Source organism: Bicyclus anynana, chromosome 20 (genome assembly GCF_947172395.1).
Source record: "Bicyclus anynana chromosome 20, ilBicAnyn1.1, whole genome shotgun sequence".
NCBI lineage: Eukaryota > Metazoa > Arthropoda > Insecta > Lepidoptera > Nymphalidae > Bicyclus > Bicyclus anynana.
The window spans coordinates 8218496-8241082 of NC_069102.1; the positions used below are offsets into that span (position 1 = coordinate 8218496).

The 22587-nt window shown below is 35.1% G+C and overlaps 1 protein-coding gene across 2 annotated transcripts in view; it reads right to left on the reverse strand.

The window, feature by feature from the left end:
• Positions 1-22587, reverse strand: part of LOC112053335 (uncharacterized) — an 81208-nt gene that overhangs the window by 4100 nt on the left and 54521 nt on the right. For both annotated transcript variants that reach the window (XM_052887714.1, XM_052887715.1), the window contains exons 2-9: positions 14927-15264; positions 13627-13770; positions 10559-10669; positions 9951-10084; positions 2354-2498; positions 1221-1489; positions 801-929; positions 30-320 (exon numbers count right to left, since the gene is read on the reverse strand). In XM_052887714.1, the coding sequence (XP_052743674.1) occupies positions 30-320; positions 801-929; positions 1221-1489; positions 2354-2498; positions 9951-10084; positions 10559-10669; positions 13627-13770; positions 14927-15044 (1341 nt within the window). In that variant the 5' untranslated portion in view covers positions 15045-15264. The remainder of the gene's footprint in view (positions 1-29; positions 321-800; positions 930-1220; positions 1490-2353; positions 2499-9950; positions 10085-10558; positions 10670-13626; positions 13771-14926; positions 15265-22587) is intronic.

The following is a 22587-nucleotide window of genomic DNA, read 5'->3' on the forward strand; positions in this document are numbered from 1 at the left end:
ATAAAAGAACGCTTACATTGCAAGCTTACCTTTAGATGTTCTATTTCAAAGAATACAGGATTAAAGTACAATTTTCTTCGTATAACTGGCTCTCCTTCTGGTGGAGGTGGTATCATCTCTGTTTCATTGTTTTCTATACTACAGTGAAGTATTGACAAATCTGAATGTGGTGCTTTTTCAATTTCTGGTGAAGCAGACCGTCTGTGCACTCTTTCATTGACTCGTTCTGGCGTTGAAGAAGCTCTAATTGATGGTCTTGATGGCTTTTTACGTCTTGAATGTACCACAGCAGAGATGACATTAGAATTCCGATCCTGAAACTGATATTAAAGTTTAATAGACTTGTGGTTAAATTAATAATTTATTTACTCCCTGAGATTTTTATAAAGTTACAATTTGAAAGAATTGAAAGTATAGTGCTTGCCAAGGGTCTTTATGTTTGTGAAGTTGGCTGCGGAATGATTTTGCGCATTTGTACAGACGCGAACTCTCCTCGTCCGCGCCGTTTGTACCGTTAGTAATTAATTGCGCAGTCATTTGTTGCTAACTTCACAAACACAATATCTCGTGGCGGGCACTATAGGTTCACATTAGTAGACGAAAATGGTGGCTAAGAAAATTTAGTGATGAATAATGGATTGTTTGTGCCTCTGAATTTAGATCCCGATTATTTTCATCACTGAACACCTACTTTATTAAGACTGACGTATTTTTAACCTAAGTTCACCAACCCGAACTGAGAAAGCGGTGCAGGTTTGTATAACCCTCCTATGAGAGGTAGAAATTGTTCTCAATATTACCTTTTGAGTATTGACAGATGAGGAATCAAACGTATCTTCTGTATGCTCACTGACGTCAGATAAACCAGCATCATTTGTGTAATCACTTCTTGCACTTTCCATTGTCATTAATGGATTTGTTTTCATTCTCTGAAACAAACAATCTTTATTGAGTCTAGGTACATCTAGAAACTTAAGTAAGACTGATCCATGTATCAGATATCTCAAAAGCTGATGCTTGCTTGGTCCTAAGGATAAGCCTTGCCTGTCTTTTTGGAATGCTTTTGGGAGAAAACTTGATGGCGTATATTTTTTGAACATTTTCTTTTAATATTTTGTTAATATATAGTACTTATTTAAATTTATTGTCTTGTAAATAGTTATGAAGTTATTTATAAGTTTTTGTTCTTTTGTAGAAACTAAAACTCAATTAAGACTTACCATACTATCCATGCCCAAGTGTGAATCGATAATGGATGATGCATTATCTGTAGAAGTAGTTTGAGAATGATTCAACTCTGGATCTTTAGATTTCCTTCTCTGCTTCTGCTTATAGTGAATGTAGAAGATAATGCCAGCTGCGTACACGAAGACAATCATCAATACGCAGACACCAATTGCGAGTGACTCCAGAACACTGAGACCCTGACTTTGAGAGGCTGGCTCTGACGTCACCGTCTCTCCAGCGTGGAACGGTATTGATCTAACATCTAAAATATATTTTTGGATTAAAACAAAATTCTACTGTACCAAATAATAATATATTTTACTAGCTAACGCCGGGCGGTTTCACCCGCGTGGATCCCGTTACTGAAGGAATACGGGGATAAAATTGCCTATAGCCTTTCCTTGATAAATCGGCTATCTAACAATGAAAGAATTTTTCAAATCAGACCAGTAGTTCCTGAGATTAGCGCGTACAATCAATCAACCAAACAAACAAACTCTTCAGCTTTATAATATTAGCATAGATTATCACTACTGTGAATATTAATAATATTGATGATTTTTTTGCTAATCCTTGAGCATTTGAGAAAAATCTATTGACAAAATCTATATAACAGTGTATAAAGTCGAGATAATACATCCTCAGGAAATATCTAGAGGGATTTTAGTTTGTGGTACCTTTGTCTTAAGGATTTATCACAGATACTAGCAAAATACATCGACTGTTCACTGTCCTTTTGTTTTAGTATCAAGAAATGTATCGTTTTAAAATTGCCTAATAATTATACCAATTTATATGGGCCTGTAGTAACCACGGCACATGCTCCGTATATACAATAGATCGAATTAATATCCTCCTCGTTTAATCGTGATAAATACCAAGACCAAGTAAATACATTAATATGGTGAGATGTAGTTGCTCGAGATAGTATCAGTTTTGACGGCCTCCGTGGCGCAGTGGTATGCGCGGTGAGTTTACAAGACGTAGGTCCTGGGTTCGTTCCCCGGCTGAGCCGATTAAGGTTTTCATAATTGGTCCAAGTCGAGGCCGTGGCTAGTTACAACCTACTGCCTCATTGCCAGGCAGCAAGTGATAATATTTTTTATTTATTAAGTAAATTCATTACCTAATAGAGTCTGTCGGGTTATTCCAGCTATACGGAAGGCGGCGCACGAAGCTGCAAGATGAGCAGGTTTGTGAGCTGAACACAACACGTGGGCAGTCACCAGGCGCCCTTCCAGACGCGAGTGAAGACTCGGGGAACCTCGCCACTGTTCAAAAACATTCAAAATTGTACAATCCAATGTATATTTTATACATTAGTTCAACAAAGATCTATAAAAAGAATAGTTCATGTTAACTTCTAGAAAAGTGGAACACAAATTGAATTCCTATAGTGTCTGTATTCGAAATTGCTTTTTCGTATTTTAATTCGTTTATAGATGACGTTCAGGAATGAGGAGATCCGCAGACGAAACAAAGTTACTGACATAGATCAGCGAGTCGCGAAGCTGAAGTGACAGTTAGCAGGCCACATGGTTCGAAGGGCCGATGGACGTTGGGGTCCCAAGGTGCTGGAATGGCGAACCCGCGCCGGAAAGCGCAGTATTGGTCGACCCCCCACTAGGTGGATCGAGGATATCAAGCGGGTTGCAGGGAGCCGCTGGATGCTGGCGGCTCGAGATCGATGTGCTTGGAGGTCCATGCAAGAGGCCTATATCCAGCAGAGGACGTCTATCAGCTGATAAGGTAAGGGTAATGTAAGGTAAAACGTAAAAAATATTCCATACGAATATTAAATTACTTATTATTTTATTGAGCCAAATCAAAACGACCTTTATAAATGTTATCTAAAATAACAGTTTAGCAAGTCCGGTGTCGATGTTCGCGACATCTTTTCGTCCGAAATTCCTCAGTGCCTGAAGACAAAAGTCTTCGAACAGTGCGTGTTGCCAGTGATGACCTATGGTTCCGAGACTTGGTCGCTAACTATGGGCCTCATAAGAAGGCTCAGAGTCACACAGCGGGCGATGGAACGAGCTATGTTAGGAGTATCTTTGAGTAATCGAATCAGAAATGAGGAGATCCGCAGAAGAACCAAAGTCACCGACATAGCTCAACGAGTTGCGAAGCTGAAGTGACAATGGGCGGAGCACATAGTTCGAAGAGCCTATGGACGTTGGGGTCCCAAAGTGCTGGAATGGCGATCCCGCACTAGTAAGCGCAGTGTTGGCCGACCCCCCACCAGGTGGACTGACGACATCAAGCGAGTCGCAGGGATTCCCTGGATGCAGGTGGCTCAGTTTCGTGATGTTTGGAAGTCCTTACAAAAGGCCTATGTCCTGCAGTGGACGTCCATTGGCTGATATGATGATGATGATGATGATGTCCGGTGTAACACAAAAAAATATTAATAAATCAATGTGGATTATATTTTTTTGAATTTTATTTTAAAGTAACGAAATGGTTTCGTTTCATGTAGGAATGGCTGGAATACAAAGAATCTCACAGCTCCGAATCAGCCGACACAAGATTAATTTGCATCGTGGTTTTGGTGAAATTCTTGCGACATTCGTTAAAAAATTGGTTAAGTGAGACTTGGAAGTCTGAATGGATATAATTATGCTATGGATGTCTAGACTAGATGGCGTAGTGCAAGGCATTCTTTTTGGATTCCTAATTTCTTGTTGAACTTCCGGGAGGCTCTCCTAATTATAAAAGTGTATGATATATTACATACCATACTGCATCTGCATACCAGAGAATTTTCTTAATTCTCTGCGTGTGTGAAGTCGGCTAATTCGCATTGGGCCAGCGTGGTGGAATATTGGCCTAACCCCTTTCATTCTGAGAGGGTAAAGGAGAGACTCGAGCTCAGCAGTTAGCCGAATATGTGTTGATAATGATGATGATGATGATATATTTATATCATTTTCATATATGACATTATCGTTTAAGCTACGAAAAATTAAATAGGCGGCAAAAAAAGTTTTTCTTGCAGTGATTTTTTTTTTAAATCCTTTGGGTTGTTTTGAATAGAAAAAGTATTTTCACCTATACCATACCATCCATACCATACCATATTCCACATTACCATAAGAAATGCATCTATACTATACCCATCAATTATTGTTGTGCCTTTTTTAATTTTAAATAGCTGTAAATCATGGATTACTCATCATTATGGAAATTAAAGCTGCTGGACCCTAAATTCAGCAGACTATCATCGCACCGCATCAGTATGTCCAATGCAAGCGTTGAATATTTGGACAGACTGAACAAATTGCCCCTTTGACGCCTCCGCGGTTATCGACGCCCACATCTGCGGTTCACTTTTCCATGCCAACACCTTGACTTCCGACTGAAGATATATGTAATAACTCAAGATTTCTTAATATTATTTTTCACTATATTCTTAGCAGACCGACCGAATTGAGAACCTCCTCCTTTTTGAAGTCGGTTAAAAACCAATATTGAACAAAGGTTTCACATTATTTGTCAGGACAAATTAATTAATAAATCGAACTGTAACCAAAATAAGATCCTAGAATGGCAGAGAATGCCTTGAGTGATGTCACGCACTTGCGAACGCTGTGTGTAGGGTTAAAGTATCCTTTGACTGTTAACAAACACTCCCCTTTCCACTCAAGTCACTCTCCCCGCCTATACCAAGAACCCATAACGAATTACACAACAAGAGAGATAGCAATAATCGTGATAATATGTTTACTTACAAGTTTGTGTAGGCACGGGTCACAAATCTAATTATACAAAGTTACAAGTCACTCATTCTAAAACATGCATATTACGCAGATTGTCTGTAAGCGACACTGAAATGTATAAATACATTCAGATAATAAATGAATTTTAAATTAAATATTGCCAGTAATCGTCCAATATTTAAATTAATCTTTGTCACCACTACTACAATCTTCATAACTTTTATCACACCGTAAATTATGTTTTATAATAATACTTATGACTTTACATTTGCATACTCATCTACTTTAAACCCGTTCTTTCTAATTTTCTCTCAATTCATATGGAGCACGTCGAACATAATGCGAATGATTTCTTTATTTTTTATTTCTATATCTAATGAAGATTAATTTAATGTATTATTGATAACATCTAGCTAGGTAACTGTGTGTTTGATAAAACATAAACTTTAAGTAAAGGATTAACTGCATGCATGCAACTGCATAGTTTTCATTTACACGAGCGGCAGCTGCCGACGACTGCAATCGACTGCGGTCGTCGGTAGAGTCATTAGGCATCAGAGTTTTTTTATGCGCCAGCAATATTAGCACTCTTGTTACCTACATTTGTAGAAGGATGTTCTTTCGTTCTTACGTACTATGAGAGAACTAAAGAACATTCTATACAAAAAATATCTCTGGTAGGCAGGAGGATAAGACCCAATTATAAATAGCAATATTACGTTAGTCAATATCTTCTAAAAAAATATTTTCCATTAAACCAAGTTTCTCTTACAAACGGAAAAAGCGTTTTGTTACTGCTAAATGTTTGTATAATAGTTGCCACAAAGTTTTAGCAGATATAAATAAAAGATAATCCACCATAATTTTATATTAATCAAAACCATATAATGGAATAACTACCATATTAACAACTGAGACTTTAAAAATTTTCACAACTCTTAATTTTATATTAACAAGTTATAAAAGAGAACCTGATCAGAAATAAAGATGCATAATTTAATTTCAAAGCGATTCTGCTTCGAGTTTGGAGCTTAGAGTATTAAACCTGCAGCTTTCTCTTCCAAATATTTTACAAGCGTATTTGTATATAGATAAACATAAACATATCGCTCCTATTTAGGACTTCTTGTTTCTGTGATCCTTAGAGAAAGAAGTGCTTACCACAAACTTTTACAAAACCATCATGATATCTGTCTGTATTTAAGGGAGTCAGTAATGTTACCTCAGTAAGTGGTACGAACTGAGTGAATGAAATAAGTCAAATCGCTGTTCTAAGCAATCTGCGATAAGCCGAAACATTATGGAGTCACTACGGATTTAAGAACTTGTGGTAAGAGCGCCTGTTGTCAGAAAGATTAAAGACACAGGGCAGTACATATTGTAAACTCATTCCCAGGGACTGTGTCCGAAGTGTTGTTATATTAAAGGCAATGGTTTACCACTTAAAACCAGGCCGGCTATCTGACTGAAGGTCATCTATTTCTTGATGTACGTTTACTCTCTCTTCTACTATACTACTATGTAAGTGCATAATTTCCTTACACTTATGATTGTAGGTCTTTCAAATACTTGTTTGTGTAGCTGAAAATCAACGCTGTATGTCCAATATTTCCTTGGTAAATTCAGCACAATGCTGAGCGGGATCCTTCTTCAAGGTATTGCCAAATATTACATAGTGTTCTGATGCTTAGAGTACTCTCGGTTTTTGACTTGTCTAAGTGGTCTGAGTATCAGGCACTACAATAGTGTTAAGGGGGTTAACAATGGAATTCATAGACATTGTAGAGACACCCCCAGAGGATCATGCAGTCACTGAATGTCGAATTCAACCTCTATTTGTTTGCGAATTAGATAACGGTGAAGGAACATCGTGAGGAAACCTGCATACCAGAGAATTTTTTTAAATCTCTGCGTGTGTGAAGCCTGCCAATCCGCATTGGGCCAGCGTGGTGGACTATTGGCCTAACCCCTCTCATTCTGAGAGGAGGCTCGAGCTCAGTAGTGAGCCGAATATGGTTTGATAACGATACGAGTTTGCGTATTTAACACTCAGTGGGTGAATGATCCCCTGGGGGTCTCCCTATAACGTCTATGAATTCCACTATAAGTGTGGCACAATTTTTGAAATAAATTATTTCTTTCTTTCTAAATAAGCCCATTCTAGGCAAGTGCACTCCAACATTGTTCCCACTCCTAATACAGTCTTTCCCGACTAGTTGGAGGGGAATGGGAATATTGGTCTTATTAAAAAAAGATAGTTATGGCAAAATTCTTAAAAAAAAAACTTAAACTCAATCATAGAAAGTATATAAACTTCTAAAGCTATATTATTAATTTGTAAACTAAAATAAAACTTGTCTATTTTATATATTTACGATGCATTTTTGACGGTGCATTAATTTTAGTTGTTTTACTTAATGGTAATAAAATAATTAATTACTAAAAAATGTTCTCTTAATACGCCATGATTGTTTTAAGTGTTTTTTAACAGCTTTGCACAGCGGGATTGACTCCTTCCCGTAGTTTATTGTTTTCGAGCATTAAAAATATCTGAGATAACAATTTTTAAAGGCACTTTCATGGCTGATAAGTAAAAATTCACGCTTAGGCGGTTCACTTTTTACTGCGAAACGAAAAAAGTAAGTATAAAGGGACCGACTAATGTCAGTCTTTTATTTTTTATGTTTTCATAAATACCGCGGATTTTTCCGGACTAGAAAGTAGCCTTTTGCCTGCTCAAGGTCTATCTCTAAACTAAATTTCATACAAAACGGTTCAGTGGTTTAGCCTGAAGAGGTAACAGCCAGACAGGCACACATACTTTCGCATTTATAACATTAGTGTGGATATTTTGGGATTTTTTTTTCTTTACAAGTTAGCCCTTGACTATAATCTCACCTGATGGTAAGTGATGATGCTATCTATGATGGAAGCGGGCCAACTTATTAAGAGGAGGATGAAAATCACCTCTTTTGGTTTCTACACGACATCGTGTAGAAACCGAAAGGGGTGGCTACCGTATCTAGTTACCACCCTACCGGCAAAGACGTACCGCCAAGCGATTTAGCGTTCCGGTACGATACCGTGTAGATACCGAAAGGGGTGTGGATTTTCATCCTCCTCCTAACAAGTTAGCCCGCTTCCATTTTAGACTGCATCATCACTTATCAGGTGAGATTGTTGTCAAGGGCTGACTTGTAAATAATAATAAAAAAAAAATTGTAAACTTCACAGAAATTACCAAACCGGCCAAAATGTTTAACAATTTAAAAATAAATAATCGACACGAGTAGCCAAGTAGGTGATAATACGAATTCTTCAGAGGAATGCGTGCGGCCGAAACGACCACCGTTAAGATTTCGACTTCAAAAATCATTACATTACGAAGTTGCCTCGTCAAGTGAAACAGTAACGCTTGCTGCCGATCACCAATAAACGTTTTACGATTTTGACGAAATCAACAACGACGTTATGGACTCGGCATATATCTGGTCACGGATACAAAACTACTGGATGTACCTTCTTATTTACTTAACATAACATACCGCCTTTTTGTAAATATCATACCTTTTGTATGAACATAATAAGGGACTTAAGATAACTTATCCTAAATCATATAAATCATGTCCAAGTGGAATGGTGGCAAGAATACTGGACAGCCAGGCTGATCTTTGCGCATAAAATTAACCAGCCAGCCAGTATACGATTATGACAAATATAATAATATAAAAATAAATAACAATGCAAAAAAGTACAACAAAATGAACCAATATTAATTTGCGATTTATGTTGAATTTACCAATTTTGGAATTGGTTGGAAAAAAACTACTAAACTAAATACCACTTCTCATAATTGACTAACGTACCCACCCAACATAGCATAACAGCTAATAGGTATATATGTTTCCAAATCATCACATATTTCTAGAAATAAGCGAGTTTAAATAATAAAAACCGTTTTTCGCTTCACTTATTAGTAACTACAGATAATACTTCATTAACATCTAAATGCTTTTTTTAGTTTCCTTGATTTTTTAAAATGTCATTTCTAGAAAACACTAATTCAATGTTCGTCGCCAATCCAACGCGCTTACGTTTATGTGCGCCTGTTTTTTTTATAATGTTACCTGTCTCTTCGCTTTTGTAAGCCTTAATAACAGATACAGCCTTAATTACCTATTCCCTTGATAATATGATCAATAAATATGTGAATATAAGTGCCTTATTTTGATAAGGCCAGCCCTAAAATTTAAAACAATTCAAATAAGTATTATAATTAAAGGTATATACATTTCTTACAGCCTGGGTGGCACAGCGTTTGCAAAGTTTTATAATATTAAAACTGTACATTACATATGCATATGTTGGAAATTATAATTATATTTAATTCGAGATTCTCATAACATAAGCAATGAGAGAACTAAAGACATATTATTATGATTATAATATCTAAATATATAATATCTAATATTATCAATGTATTTAATTGAAAATAGCAGAACAAAATACCATAGATTTTTGTAGCCATATAGCGAGTAGCATAGACGCAAGAAGCAAAACCAAAGTAAAAATAGAATATTATAATAAAAATCATTAGTAGGTGTGTTAATCACTAAACAAAACACGCCTCGCTCGTGTTTTGTTTAGTGATTAATATAATGACGTTTTTCTAATTGTAGGTTTTCGTTAATGGCCATAATATACTTTTGAATTTGATACCCCTATATGTGATATTTAAAAAAAAAATATTCATCTCGTGTTTAGCGTCTCACGGTCGTCGTGTTGGATTTTTTATAACTTCAACTATCTAAGAACACTTGGGTTATTGAGACAAATCTAACGATATCTTAATAACATAAATCCGTTCAGTGGTTTGAAAGATATGAGGTAATAAAGAATATCACATACATACATACAAATGTCTTGTATGTACACGCTCGAATAACATAACCATTCTTACAGTCGGGTTAAAAGACAAGTTAGCTGTTAATTAGGTCTAACCTGCAAATAAGTGCTGCCTTCGTCGCGGTAGAGTCCGAAAGGCACGTCGTTGTCCACAAGATCTCTGAGTGTTACCCAGCCTGATGGAGACAGGTACTGCGCACTGGTCACTGCACATATTGCATCTTCTACGTCTACAAAGAAAAAAGATTTATTTATTTCCCTTTCTATAACAAACACATCTTTTTAACGTGAAAATTGAACGAATTTCAAAAACGTATTTCAGTTATTTTGATTTTATCACAAAGCCAATTTTCATGAAAATTAAATGGGACCAATCTGGAAGTATACTCTTTCAAACAAAAATAGGATTTTCAAAATTGCTTAATAAATGACGAAGTTATAAGGTAACAAACATTAAAAAAGAAACACACAGACACTGGGAAAAACCCATGTTCAGCACACAAATATTTCCAGTTGTGGGGATCGAACCCACAGCCGTGGATGCAGAAAGCAGAATCACTGCCCACTGCGCCACGAGGCCGTCAAATTATTCTAGTTATTGCGTAATGTCTAGACTTTTTCTCCGTTTACAAGAACTTGGGAATTTGAGAATTCGGTAATTTTTGTTGAGAGTGAGTTGTGGTTTGTTAATTTGGAATATTTACCGGTGAAAACAATTTCTTTGGAAGGGTAAATAATCTGCCCCTTGAGAGGCAGAAACACGAAAGGTATCTGCGGCTTCGTCGCTCCTCGACCGAAACTTGCCATCGGACATTCTGAAAGAAAAGTAATATCTGAATAAATTCATTATTACGGTAAATTTAGAGCTGTTATTATTAAAAAAAAACATATAATCCTACCGACTGCGCCATTTATTTATTTATATTTTGAAATTTCAATGATAATTATTGTGAAAGAGTAATTGCTGTGTTTTTAGCCGGGTCTTCGCAGAAGGAACTACATTACTTATTTACTTTTTTTTTTGTCGTATGCTATTGTTGACGGTTGACAAATAAGAACAAAAAAGTGAATATGCCATCTAACTGATGGTAGAGTTACTAACTAACCTAAGTTATAAACAGACAATTTTGACGTGAGATATTCAAAAGTGCTTGTCAACTTGAAGACTGCACCGTCATAAAATCGGTGCAATCATGGTGCAATCGAAATCAAGTGCTAATTTTCTCGATGAATAAAAACCGACTCACTCTGTTAAATCATTGCAAGAAATATATTAAATAACACTTAAACTAAGAAATTATGACCAAATTACGTCACAGTACACTTTCTAGACAAAATCTGCGTAATATTAAAATGCGACAACAATTTCAAGCATTATTCTTCGGGCGTACAGTTTAAGAGTCAAGACCGTAGAAAGAAAGTTCTTGTGCAATTGTTGATCATTAATAAAACATGAGCCAGAATAATAATTATATGTTACATTTGCCACGAGGTTGACATCACAATGTGGGGGTCACGAATCCTGAACTCGATTCATTTTGTATTACAAGGATGACTGTATGGCAATTGACAAAAGTCATTAATGACTATTCATTTGCATACCTCATGTAGACCAGGCCTTGTGAGATATTGAATGTACATAATTCGAGAACCGCATTCTGTTTACAGTTTTGAACTCAGAAAAGCATGCAGATTACGATTCTGCATGTTGTCAGGACGTTTGTTAGTCCATTCTTTTGTTTATACACTACTCCCTTTGGTGTCTAGAATATAGACTGAACAAATGGTTTGTATCAGTTTTATTGCTAGTTTCGTTAATAATATAATCCAATTTTCTATCCTATCGCCCCACTGACGCAAATATTATAGCGATATGTATTATCGTTATAATATTATAGCTATATGTATTATTGCTGTAATATTTTCGTCAATTCGTTCAAATATTATAGTGATTTGTATTATCGCTATAATATTTGCGTCAATTCGTTCAAGTATTATAGCGATATATTATTGGTATATTATTTGCGTCAATTCGTTTATAGCGATTTTTATTATCGCTATAATATTTGCGTCAATTCGTTCAAATACTCGTATTATAGCGATTTGTATTATCGCTATAATATTTGCGTCAATTCGTTCAAATACTCGTATTATAGCGATTTGTATTATCGCTATAATATTTGCGTCAATTCGTTCAAATACTCGTATTATAGCGATTTGTATTATCGCTATAATATTTGCGTCAATTCGTTCAAATACTCGTATTATAGCGATTTGTATTATCGCTATAATATTTGCGTCAATTCGTTCAAATACTCGTATTATAGCGATTTGTATTATCGCTATAATATTTGCGTCAATTCGTTCAAATACTCGTATTATAGCGATTTGTATTATCGCTATAATATTTGCGTCAATTCGTTCAAATACTCGTATTATAGCGATTTGTATTATCGCTATAATATTTGCGTCAATTCGTTCAAATACTCGTATTATAGCGATTTGTATTATCGCTATAATATTTGCGTCAATTCGTTCAAATACTCGTATTATAGCGATTTGTATTATCGCTATAATATTTGCGTCAATTCGTTCAAATACTCGTATTATAGCGATTTGTATTATCGCTATAATATTTGCGTCAATTCGTTCAAATACTCGTATTATAGCGATTTGTATTATCGCTATAATATTTGCGTCAATTCGTTCAAATACTCGTATTATAGCGATTTGTATTATCGCTATAATATTTGCGTCAATTCGTTCAAATACTCGTATTATAGCGATTTGTATTATCGCTATAATATTTGCGTCAATTCGTTCAAATACTCGTATTATAGCGATTTGTATTATCGCTATAATATTTGTGACAGTTCGTTCAAATATTATAGCGATATGTAATATTATAAACAATACGCCCGAAGAATAATGGTTGAATTTGTCGCATTTTAATATTACGCAGATTTGGTCTAGAAAGTGTACTGTGACGTAATTTGGTCATAATTTCTTAAGTATTATTTAATATTTTTCTTGCAATTATTTATCAGGGTGAGTCGGTTTTTAATTATCGAGAAAATTAGCACTTGATTTCGATTGCACCATGATTGCACCTGATGCTATGATATGTAATATCGCTATGATATTTGCACCAGGCAGATCAAAGCCCTTGGCGCCGAAATATTTGCTAGTAGGCTATGTTACCGGCAATGTGTAAAATTCAGGTATTCTATTAAATACCTAGGCAATGTAGGTACTGCGTGCGTTCTGGCAATGTATGAAATATTGTAAAAAAAATTTTATTAGGTAACTGGCTCTAACATAGCAAACGTTTTTTCAAGCCTTAAATTTTTAAATATGGCTACGCTAGAATACTCGTTCCGTCGCCCCTTCATCCACCTTCACCTTTTCGACCTTCATTCAGGCCCTCCTTCACACACAACGTCGAAAGAGTCAGTTGAGATTGTGCAGCATTGCTAGAACCAGCTTATGACTAAGGGCTCCGTTTGTATTCGTAACTAGTCCGGCACATTCCGATGTTGTATCAGGTGAGTTTTAGCTGTGTTTCATAATAAATAAATAAATGACCGGGATCGCGAACGCCGCACAATTATTTCGCCTCGCGAAGGATAGAGACGAGTTCAAGAAACTGACTGCCAACCTTCGCTAGTCGGAGAGGCACCCTAAGAAGAAGAAGAAATAAATGAATATAACACACTGCGAGAGGTCTCGAGTCGTATAGGTATTTGGAGGAAATAGGAAATCCAGCACCAACCGTCAATATTATTGACACAAATCCTGCGATCTTCCCTGAAAGCTGGTGTTTCCTTCCTGCACTGGCACAGGCAGCCGTCTCCCATTGCAGCCAGAGCAGTCCCGTGTGACACCTCCATACACCGAGTCAGGCCACAGTCAGTTCCTGCAAAAGATACGATATTAATTCCCTAAAATTAATGAACTTTAGAGAGACGTGATAGCCCAGTGGACATAACCTGTGCCTTCGATTCGGCTTGCACCACCTTGAACTTTTCAGTTGTAATGTGCACTTTAAGAAATTAAATATCACGTGTCTCAAACAGTGAAGGAAAAACATCGTGAGGTAACCTGCATCCCTGAGAATTTTCTTTATTCTCTACGTGTGTGAAGTCTGCTAGACAGCATTGTCAAGCGTTGTGGACTAATTCTTAACCCCTCTCTTTTGTGAGGAGATTCGTGCTCAACAGTGAACCGAATATGGGTTCTTAATGATTATTAATGAACTTTTGAGTACCTATCTCTAATTCACTCATTCAGTTGGTTCAGTGGTTATACGGTTGTGTTGCTATAACTCTTGCGGATGTATTCTGGGCTATCAGTATCAACCTGCCCTTTAGCAATGAGGTGGCTAAATACCGAACCGAAAGAAATAGAAGAGAGGAAGTTGAAACCTGAGAGCCTTACAAACATAGGTACCTCACTGATAATTCTAAGGTATCTACATATAACCGAAAATATAACGTAGGTAGGTACTCCTTTTTATTAAAAAAATATCTGGATAAGTTTCATGATACCTACCTATATGTTATATTATAGTTGTATCCATTATTACTATTGGGAGTTTGTTAAATAATATTGCCTTTGAAGAAACTTTGAAATTCATAATATTTATAATAAGTGAAACATAATACTTGTACCACAGAAAACATATTATGTACCTTCATTGAATTACTATGTACTAAGTAAAATTACTATGTACTATGTATGTATGTGTACCTTGTACTTAATTATTATAAATTTTAAAGGGTGAGTAGTTTTGAATATAAATTTAATATCTACTTAAAAAAACTTAAAGTAATATGTAATAATAAAAAGTTCAGTACTGAAATCAAATCAAATCTGTAATGTAATTAAATAAAGAAGAACCAATGTAATCAAATCAAATTAGTATTAATAGAAGAACCACTTTACGAGCTAATTAAAAAAATATAAAGGCAAGTATTAAGAAAAGGAACACGCCTTAACATTCGATGAAAAAGCCTTATTTTCAAACCTGTGTTTCCATATTTAAAAGTAAAAAAATTAAAATCTTCACTCACCTACTAGAGAAAATAGATCACCATTAGCAAATCTTGTTATATTAGCTAACGCCATCTCTCCGCTCACTTTAGAATTACTTGCAAAAGCTGCCATCACAAGGATTACTACTAGCGCCATCTTTGGTCGATCTTGTGTTTTACGTAGACAATGAGCTTTCACGTTATTTTGCCATCGTCAGCCAGCTGTCGCCATTTTCTTTTGCAATTTCAGTTAAAGCTCGTGCTATTTAGAAGCTTTGGTAAGCTTTTGGGTTTTGAAGACATTGTTGTTTACGAAGATGTAATTTACTACTTAATAACTCCGAAGGTATTCTATATGTAGTTAGGTGCAGCAAAGTCTGAAACAAAATATTGTAATTTCTATAAAAAAGGTAACATTTGATTTATTGTTTATTCGTTTGACGAATAGGCTCCAATTTCAAAAACTCATTCACCAATGAAAACTATTATTAGTGAGTAACATAGGTAGGGTATGTATTTTTGTCTCAGTATTTCAAAGGGGACGGGTGCAGGGAACAAAGCAGGTAAAATCGCGAGGGTCTGCTAGTATAGGTGTAATTTATATGAAAGATTATTGTTAATCTTTGTAATTATGATTTCCTTTAACCAAATAGATAACAATTAAATTGTTTTAATAATAAATAAAAACTAATTGCTATTTCCTACTTCTAATATCGGAGTTTAAAATTGGCAGTTGTTTTAATAATAGCTGTTGCCCACTCGCGAGTGAAAACGTTATGCTGCTTTCGAATTTGTAATATTTTATTAATTATACATGCGATTTTCATACACTTAATTCATCCAAAATATATATACCTACATACAATGATAATTTTATACTATAGATATATACGTCCCTAGAAAATCACTGCAAAAAGTGATCTGAATAATAGGCTACAACACTGGGCGCACACATGCATGTTTTTATTTCCATTATATATTTATTTTGTTTTTATTTCCATTATATATTTATGTATATATAGTTTTTGCACTTCCTGAACACACAACTCGACATTGTAGACGATATTTAGGTATTATTTGTTTAAATAACGTTCGTTATTCTCATTAGCGTCTCATTTTTCATGCACTAATAACACATAATTATGATGACACAAAAGCCGATGGATTTTGGGGTCCCAAGGTGCTGGAATGGCGACCCCGCACCGGAAAGCGCAGTGTTGGTCGACCCCCCACTAGGTGGACCGAGGATAGCAAGCGGCTTGCAGGGAGCCGCTGGATGCTGGCGGCTCGAGATCGTTGTGCTTGGAGGTCCATGCATGAGGCCTATGTCCAGCAGTGGACGTCTGTCGGCTGATACGGTAAGTATAGTATACAGTCATACAAATATGTTTTCTGTGATATTACTATAACTACCACTATTTTGAGTGTCAAGAACTGATACCCACTATCCCTAACGAATAGGTAGTCTAGGAGAAGGCACTTCCACAGCTGAGCAGCCAGGTATCGAACCAACGACCTTTAAAACCGACCCTTCAAACGAGTTATTGAAGCGTACAAACACGGGACATTTACAATATTAAGCCGTTAGTTCCGCTAGAAATGTTAGATAGACGTTAAGAAATTATTATACGTCATGTAAATAATTTTCCTACTGTGTTTGCAATGCCGATAACCTACGGCTATAAAGTGTTAATAGATTTAAGGGCCCATACATTAACCTTTACCTTCGTATTCAAATATTCACTTGTATCTGTCAAGCGGTATGCTTTGTTGGCTTGTTATATTGTTTTATGCGCCGTTATCAATGATTTACTACTATTAGATATGTCACTAGCGCGTCGTAACTGAGGCGAACAAAATTAGGGATGATGACAGTCTTTTAAATTGTATATAAATTAAGAGTATACTAATAGTAAAGCAATTTTGTAATGTAATTTGTAAGTAACAGGGTATCTGCGATCATTACTTACGGAGCTACAGGGATTTAAAGGGTCAGATTTGCAGCGTTGCCGCGGATCCCTCTAATACGCCCCATACAAAATGGTTAGAATTAATGACGTCGTAGGTACATAATGATCGTTAGATTTGTATGGGCGATCAAACAAAATTACTAATATCTTTGTTATTTGTGCGTTTATTTTTATAGTTCAATTATTTAAAAAATCACATTTAATGTATGGAAGCTAAAACTGTATGAATTTCCATCTAATTACGATAAAATATTTTTAATAGATTTTGTAATATTATTTATTTTGCAAATGTCCAGACAATCTTTGCCTTTTATGTATAAATTAGTTAACATTGACCTTATTTACTTGAATGTATCATGAAAATCAATATATTCAAACCTAGTCATCATCCCCATTATCTTAATTTCATTCAGAAGCATATTAAACAACGAAAGTTATTCAAATAATACCTAAATATTGTCCACATTGTCGAGTTGTATGTTGTATGAGGAACTGTAAAAACTTTTTATTCATAAATATAGTATACGTAATGGAAATAAACACAAAATTGTACATGTGTGTGCTTAATGTAGTTAACTAAATTCTGATCACGTTTTACGATGACTTTGTATACATATCTATAGTGTAAAATATCGTTGACCATGATACATTATCATCATAAATTAGACATATCGATGGATGTCATCAAAGTTCGAAACAAAACAGAGATTAAGGAAATTGATTAGTTAATTATGCAGTGAACAGGTGATAATTTTCTTTTGTATTGACTCTATTTTGAACATATTGATTAATTTATGGGTGTGTTTTGAATAAAATAATGGTCTTGATTAGTAATTTTAGATTTTTTGAAGTTCCTTGTTGGTCCAGTGATTATGTGTGTTATCGCCGTTTAGTGTTGGAAATAGTAGTCTGTGACGAATATGACGTCGCTCGATCTCGTGTTGGTTCAGTGTGCTCGTGGCGTTCGAGCCGTCCACATCTCTTGTTGTGTAATTATTTATGGGTTACTTGGAATAGGCGGGGAGAGTGACTTGAGTGGAAAAGGGGAGTGTTTGATATCATTAAAAGGCGCCTTTAACCCTACACACATCGTTCGCAAGTACGTGACTCCACTCAAGGTCATTCTCTGCCATTCTAGGGTCTTATTTTGATTACAGTTTGATTTGTTAATTAAGTTATCCTGACAAGTGTTGTGAATCATAACCTTTGTTCGACATTAGTTTTCTAATATTTGTAATCACCTTTGAGTCCTATAATATGTGGTTTTGAATTACGAGCGGGTTGGGTTATTCCGGGTTTGAGTCCTGCGTTATTATGCGGCTGTTATTATGAAATATTGAGAATTATATTTTACTAGCTGATGCCGCGCGCTTTTACCCGCGTGGTTCCTGTTCCCGTAGGAATACGGAGATAACATATATCTTATTGTCTTCCTCGATAATTCGGCTATCTAACACTGAAAGAATTTTTCAAATCGGACCAGTAGTCCCTAATATTAGCGCGTACAAACAAACAAACTCTTCAGCTTTATAATATTAGTATAGATAAAAAAAGTTCAGAATGGATACATAGTCAAAGCTTAGTGCCTTGAACCCTAAAAAGGCTTTAGATACGTAGCTAGCAATCTCTATGTATCTATCTAAAAGCCACTTGACCTGATACAAATACAGATAAAAAATAACTGAATCATTAATCATAGAGAAGTTAAAGTGCACTGTAATGATTGAAAAGTTCTCCTTACAAATTAAAACGAGATATTAATTTATATTGCACCTCATTACGACGATACTCTAGTAGTCAATAAGGCACAGTTAGTAAGTTTTTTTGCAAGACAAGTGAGTTACTATAATTACAGCCTCTTCACACTGACTTTTCTTTTATGTAGGTACTTGGTATTTTCGAAGAGCTGGGGTCTCAAGGGTCACAACGTGCTGGTATGGCGACCCCGCAACTGAACGCGCAGTGTTGGTCGACCCCCCATTAGGTGGACTAAGGACATCACGCGGGTTGCTGGCACCGCAGGGAACCGCTGGATGCTGGCAGCTCGAGACCATATTGTTTGGAAGTCCATGTAAGGCTTATGTCCAGCAGTAGACGCCCATCGGCTGATAAAGATGATGGTGATGATTACTTGGTATTTTTATAGTACCTAATGTCCGCTGGTCACGTTGGCCAAATACGTTGGTCATGTGCATACTCTTACTAATTTAACAGACAGCACAGTTTCACCCGCGTGGTTCTCGTTCCCGTACGAATACGGGGCTAAAATATAGCATACAACGCACGGGGATAGTGTAGCTTCCCAACAGTGAAAGAATTTTTCAAATTGATTTAGCAGTTTCGGAGCCTATTCAAAGCAACAAACATACATTCAATCAATCTCTGTAATATTAGTTTAGATTATACCTAACTAGATGCGCAATTTCGTCTACGAAAAAATCGACGTAAACTTTAATATGTAAATAATATAATGATAAAATGGGTTTAGAAGATTCACGAACTTTTTTATGAATCTATATATAGGAGGTATACCTATTACCTACAGTCTACACCTTGTATTGCATGATTTTGTTATAATTATCTCCCAGGAATTATAGGTTTAAAGGCAGTGTTTTTCATAAAATGTCCCAGACGGCTTTAATTTTTCCGGTAATACCATAGTCAAAGTCAAAATTCATTTATTTCAAATAGCCTTAGTTTACAAGCTCTTTCGAAACGTCAGGTTATAATATTATACTTATGATAACTGTGATAATAATTATTCGAAAACTTAAAATTAAAATTACTGAATTAATGACAAATCACTCTATATATTAGTGAAAACCGCATGAAAATCCATTTATGTATTGGTAGTAATGGAGTCTATCACAACATTTGCAACGACCACTGACGGGCAGATGCGACGGAAGACTTTCTTTTAAATATGTATAGATTTTTGTTTGCTGCCGTCTTTATAAAATAAATAATAACTAATGAAACCATTACTTCAATACATTATAAAATTTATCACAACCATCATAAATAACAGCAGTCGACCCCATGGATTTAACAAGGTGGTCACGGCCCATAGGTCACTGTGTATGTCTATACGAATTCACAATCTAATTAACTTTCATTAGCCGCGTTTTTATTAATCCTTCACACGGTCAAAGGCCAGCCGCCATAAACCATAAATAATACAAAACCGATGGCCGGTCCGTTAACCGCTTCTTATATAAAACGGTTTTTATATCTGCTAGGTAATTTTATGTGTGTCGGTTTTTGCTTCCCAATAATGCACACTGGATTTGATTTATTTTTTTACTTTTTTTAATACACCTATCACTGTGTTAGATCTGCATAGTTATTTTGTAACTCGGTGTACCATGTGTAATTCAAGTCACTCTTGATACTCGGTGTCATTCAAGTCACTACATCGTTTTTCATCGTATTTTCAACGAATAACATAGAAGTGGTAGTAGCAAGTAGTAAGATTACTTCAACGAAAAACCGTTATTAACGTAATTTCGTAAGATGAAAAGATCACTGCCATTTGAGGTAAAATGACGTAGCCAAGATTATTTCGTTGAAAATAACTTTGTTAGATGATCATATTTACGAAAATACGATGAAAATCTATGTAGTGACTTATTATTTGAATGGTACACCGAGTTACATAATAACCCTGCTAATGTATAGGATACAACTTCCTCAAAAATATATACAAACCACAGAGCAAGAATATTCAAAGTCCGTTTTGTATTTTTGCTGAAAGAGCAGCAAATAACCATCTATCAATAAAACAACATGATTTTTTATTCATATTTCAATAATTATGAAAACTTTTATCACAAAGAATTTATGATTTAATTAAGTGTTCGTAAATTGTCCTAAATTAAGTGGGTAGGTGAACAATAGGGACCCACCTTACAACTTCACAGCATAATAAAGTTTTTAGAAGTTTTGTTTGAATTTATGAAGTGTTAATTTTGTCGCGTGCGATAAGTAGGTACCTAGGTAGGTATGGGCTAAGGGCTTATAAATAATCTGTTGAATCTGTTCCTTACATTTCTTTAATAAAGTACGGTTTATATATTTAAATTACCATGATGTTGTAGGATGTGTTTTTGCCTTTTTTATAACCTAAAAAAACTTTAATGTGTGGTGGCAAAAGTGTGAATTATTAAATTAACGGTCATCCAAAAATAAACGTCCGTAAGCGTAACAAATTAACACTTGTAAATATGTTTTGCTCTTCGTGAATTTGAATAAATTATGGCGATCTCACAAATTACATCATAAGTCATTGGTCACAACATAACGGATATATTTTAGGGTTATATGTAACGCATGCCGACGTCACACGTTTTAACCCGCGTAGTTACCATTCCCATGGGAATATGGGAATAATATATAAGTAGTCTATGGTGAAGATTTTAATGGTAAAAGAGTTTTTTTTTCTATTGTTTTTGTAGATCAATAGAATATCCCTAGAAACTCATGAACTTTACTTTTTAATGTTAATATAGTATGAATTATTATTTACATATTTTTAACCCCCGACGCAAAAAGAGAGGTGTTATAAGTTGCCGTGCCTGTCTGTCCGTGGCTCCATAACTCCCGAACGGATGAAGCGATTTCAATTTAGTTCATTTGTATGAAAGGTGACTTATGTGCTTATTCTTAGACATGTTTGCTGAAAATCGGTTGAGCTAATTAAAAGTTCTAGGGGGTGAAATTGGGGAAGAATAACTGAATGTCTGCAAATATACTCGAGTGTGGTCTTAAATGAAAAATAATATTGATGACTTGTTCAAGAATGTGATTAATAATTTCATGACCTTTTCAAAATTTTCAAATTTATTAATCTACTATACTGTCTACAGCCATCTAAATTGTTATCCAATGGACAGAAACTTGTTCTTAAGTCGTTAAATCTTATTTAATAAGAACTTTTATATGTCAGTAAAGCTTTGAAGTTTTTTTACAGCAGAATAGTTTATTCGCTATTTCCTGAACATAATAACCTGCTAACATCAATAAATCAATTAGATGTAGACGACAAGCTCTAAATTGCTAAATAATTATTTTTAATATCGCAATTTAACCGTATCTGTTTCGATATAAATAAAAAATTAAACGGTATTTTTACTGCATCATTCAGTCTCTGCCACGAGCTAAAAGCTATTAGTACTATTATCAAAGCAAAGATAAGTGAATTAATGGCTAGTTTTAATTATACTTTCAACCTTTTAATGTTTGTCTTTTCTTTTTTTACAACGTTATTTTTTTGAAAATTCTTTTTTGTTTGAAAGAGTATACTTTCAGGTTGGTCCCATTTCATTTTCATGAAAATCGGTTAAGTAATTTTGTGTTAAAATTAAAATATCTGATATATATATGCCTTTGAAGTCGGTTTTATTTTTATGTAAAAAAGAATATTGTATTTTTAGAATTCCGTAGTAGACTTCAGTGTAGTACTTTTCCGTTGTTGATAGCCAAAAGCTAATTTTATGAACTTGGAAGGATAAAGAAAGTAGAAAGAGGCGCGTTTAGAACCCTCGTATCTTTAATTTTAACCATTAACTCATGACATATCCTGATTTTTCAAAAATTTTCTTTTTTTTTCTTTACAAGTTAGCACTACAATCTCACCTGCTGGTAAGTAATGAATCTAAGAGGGAAGCGAGGTAACTTGTTTTGCTTCCCTTATATTCGTAGTTTTGTTAAAACAATTCTAATATTTTTCAT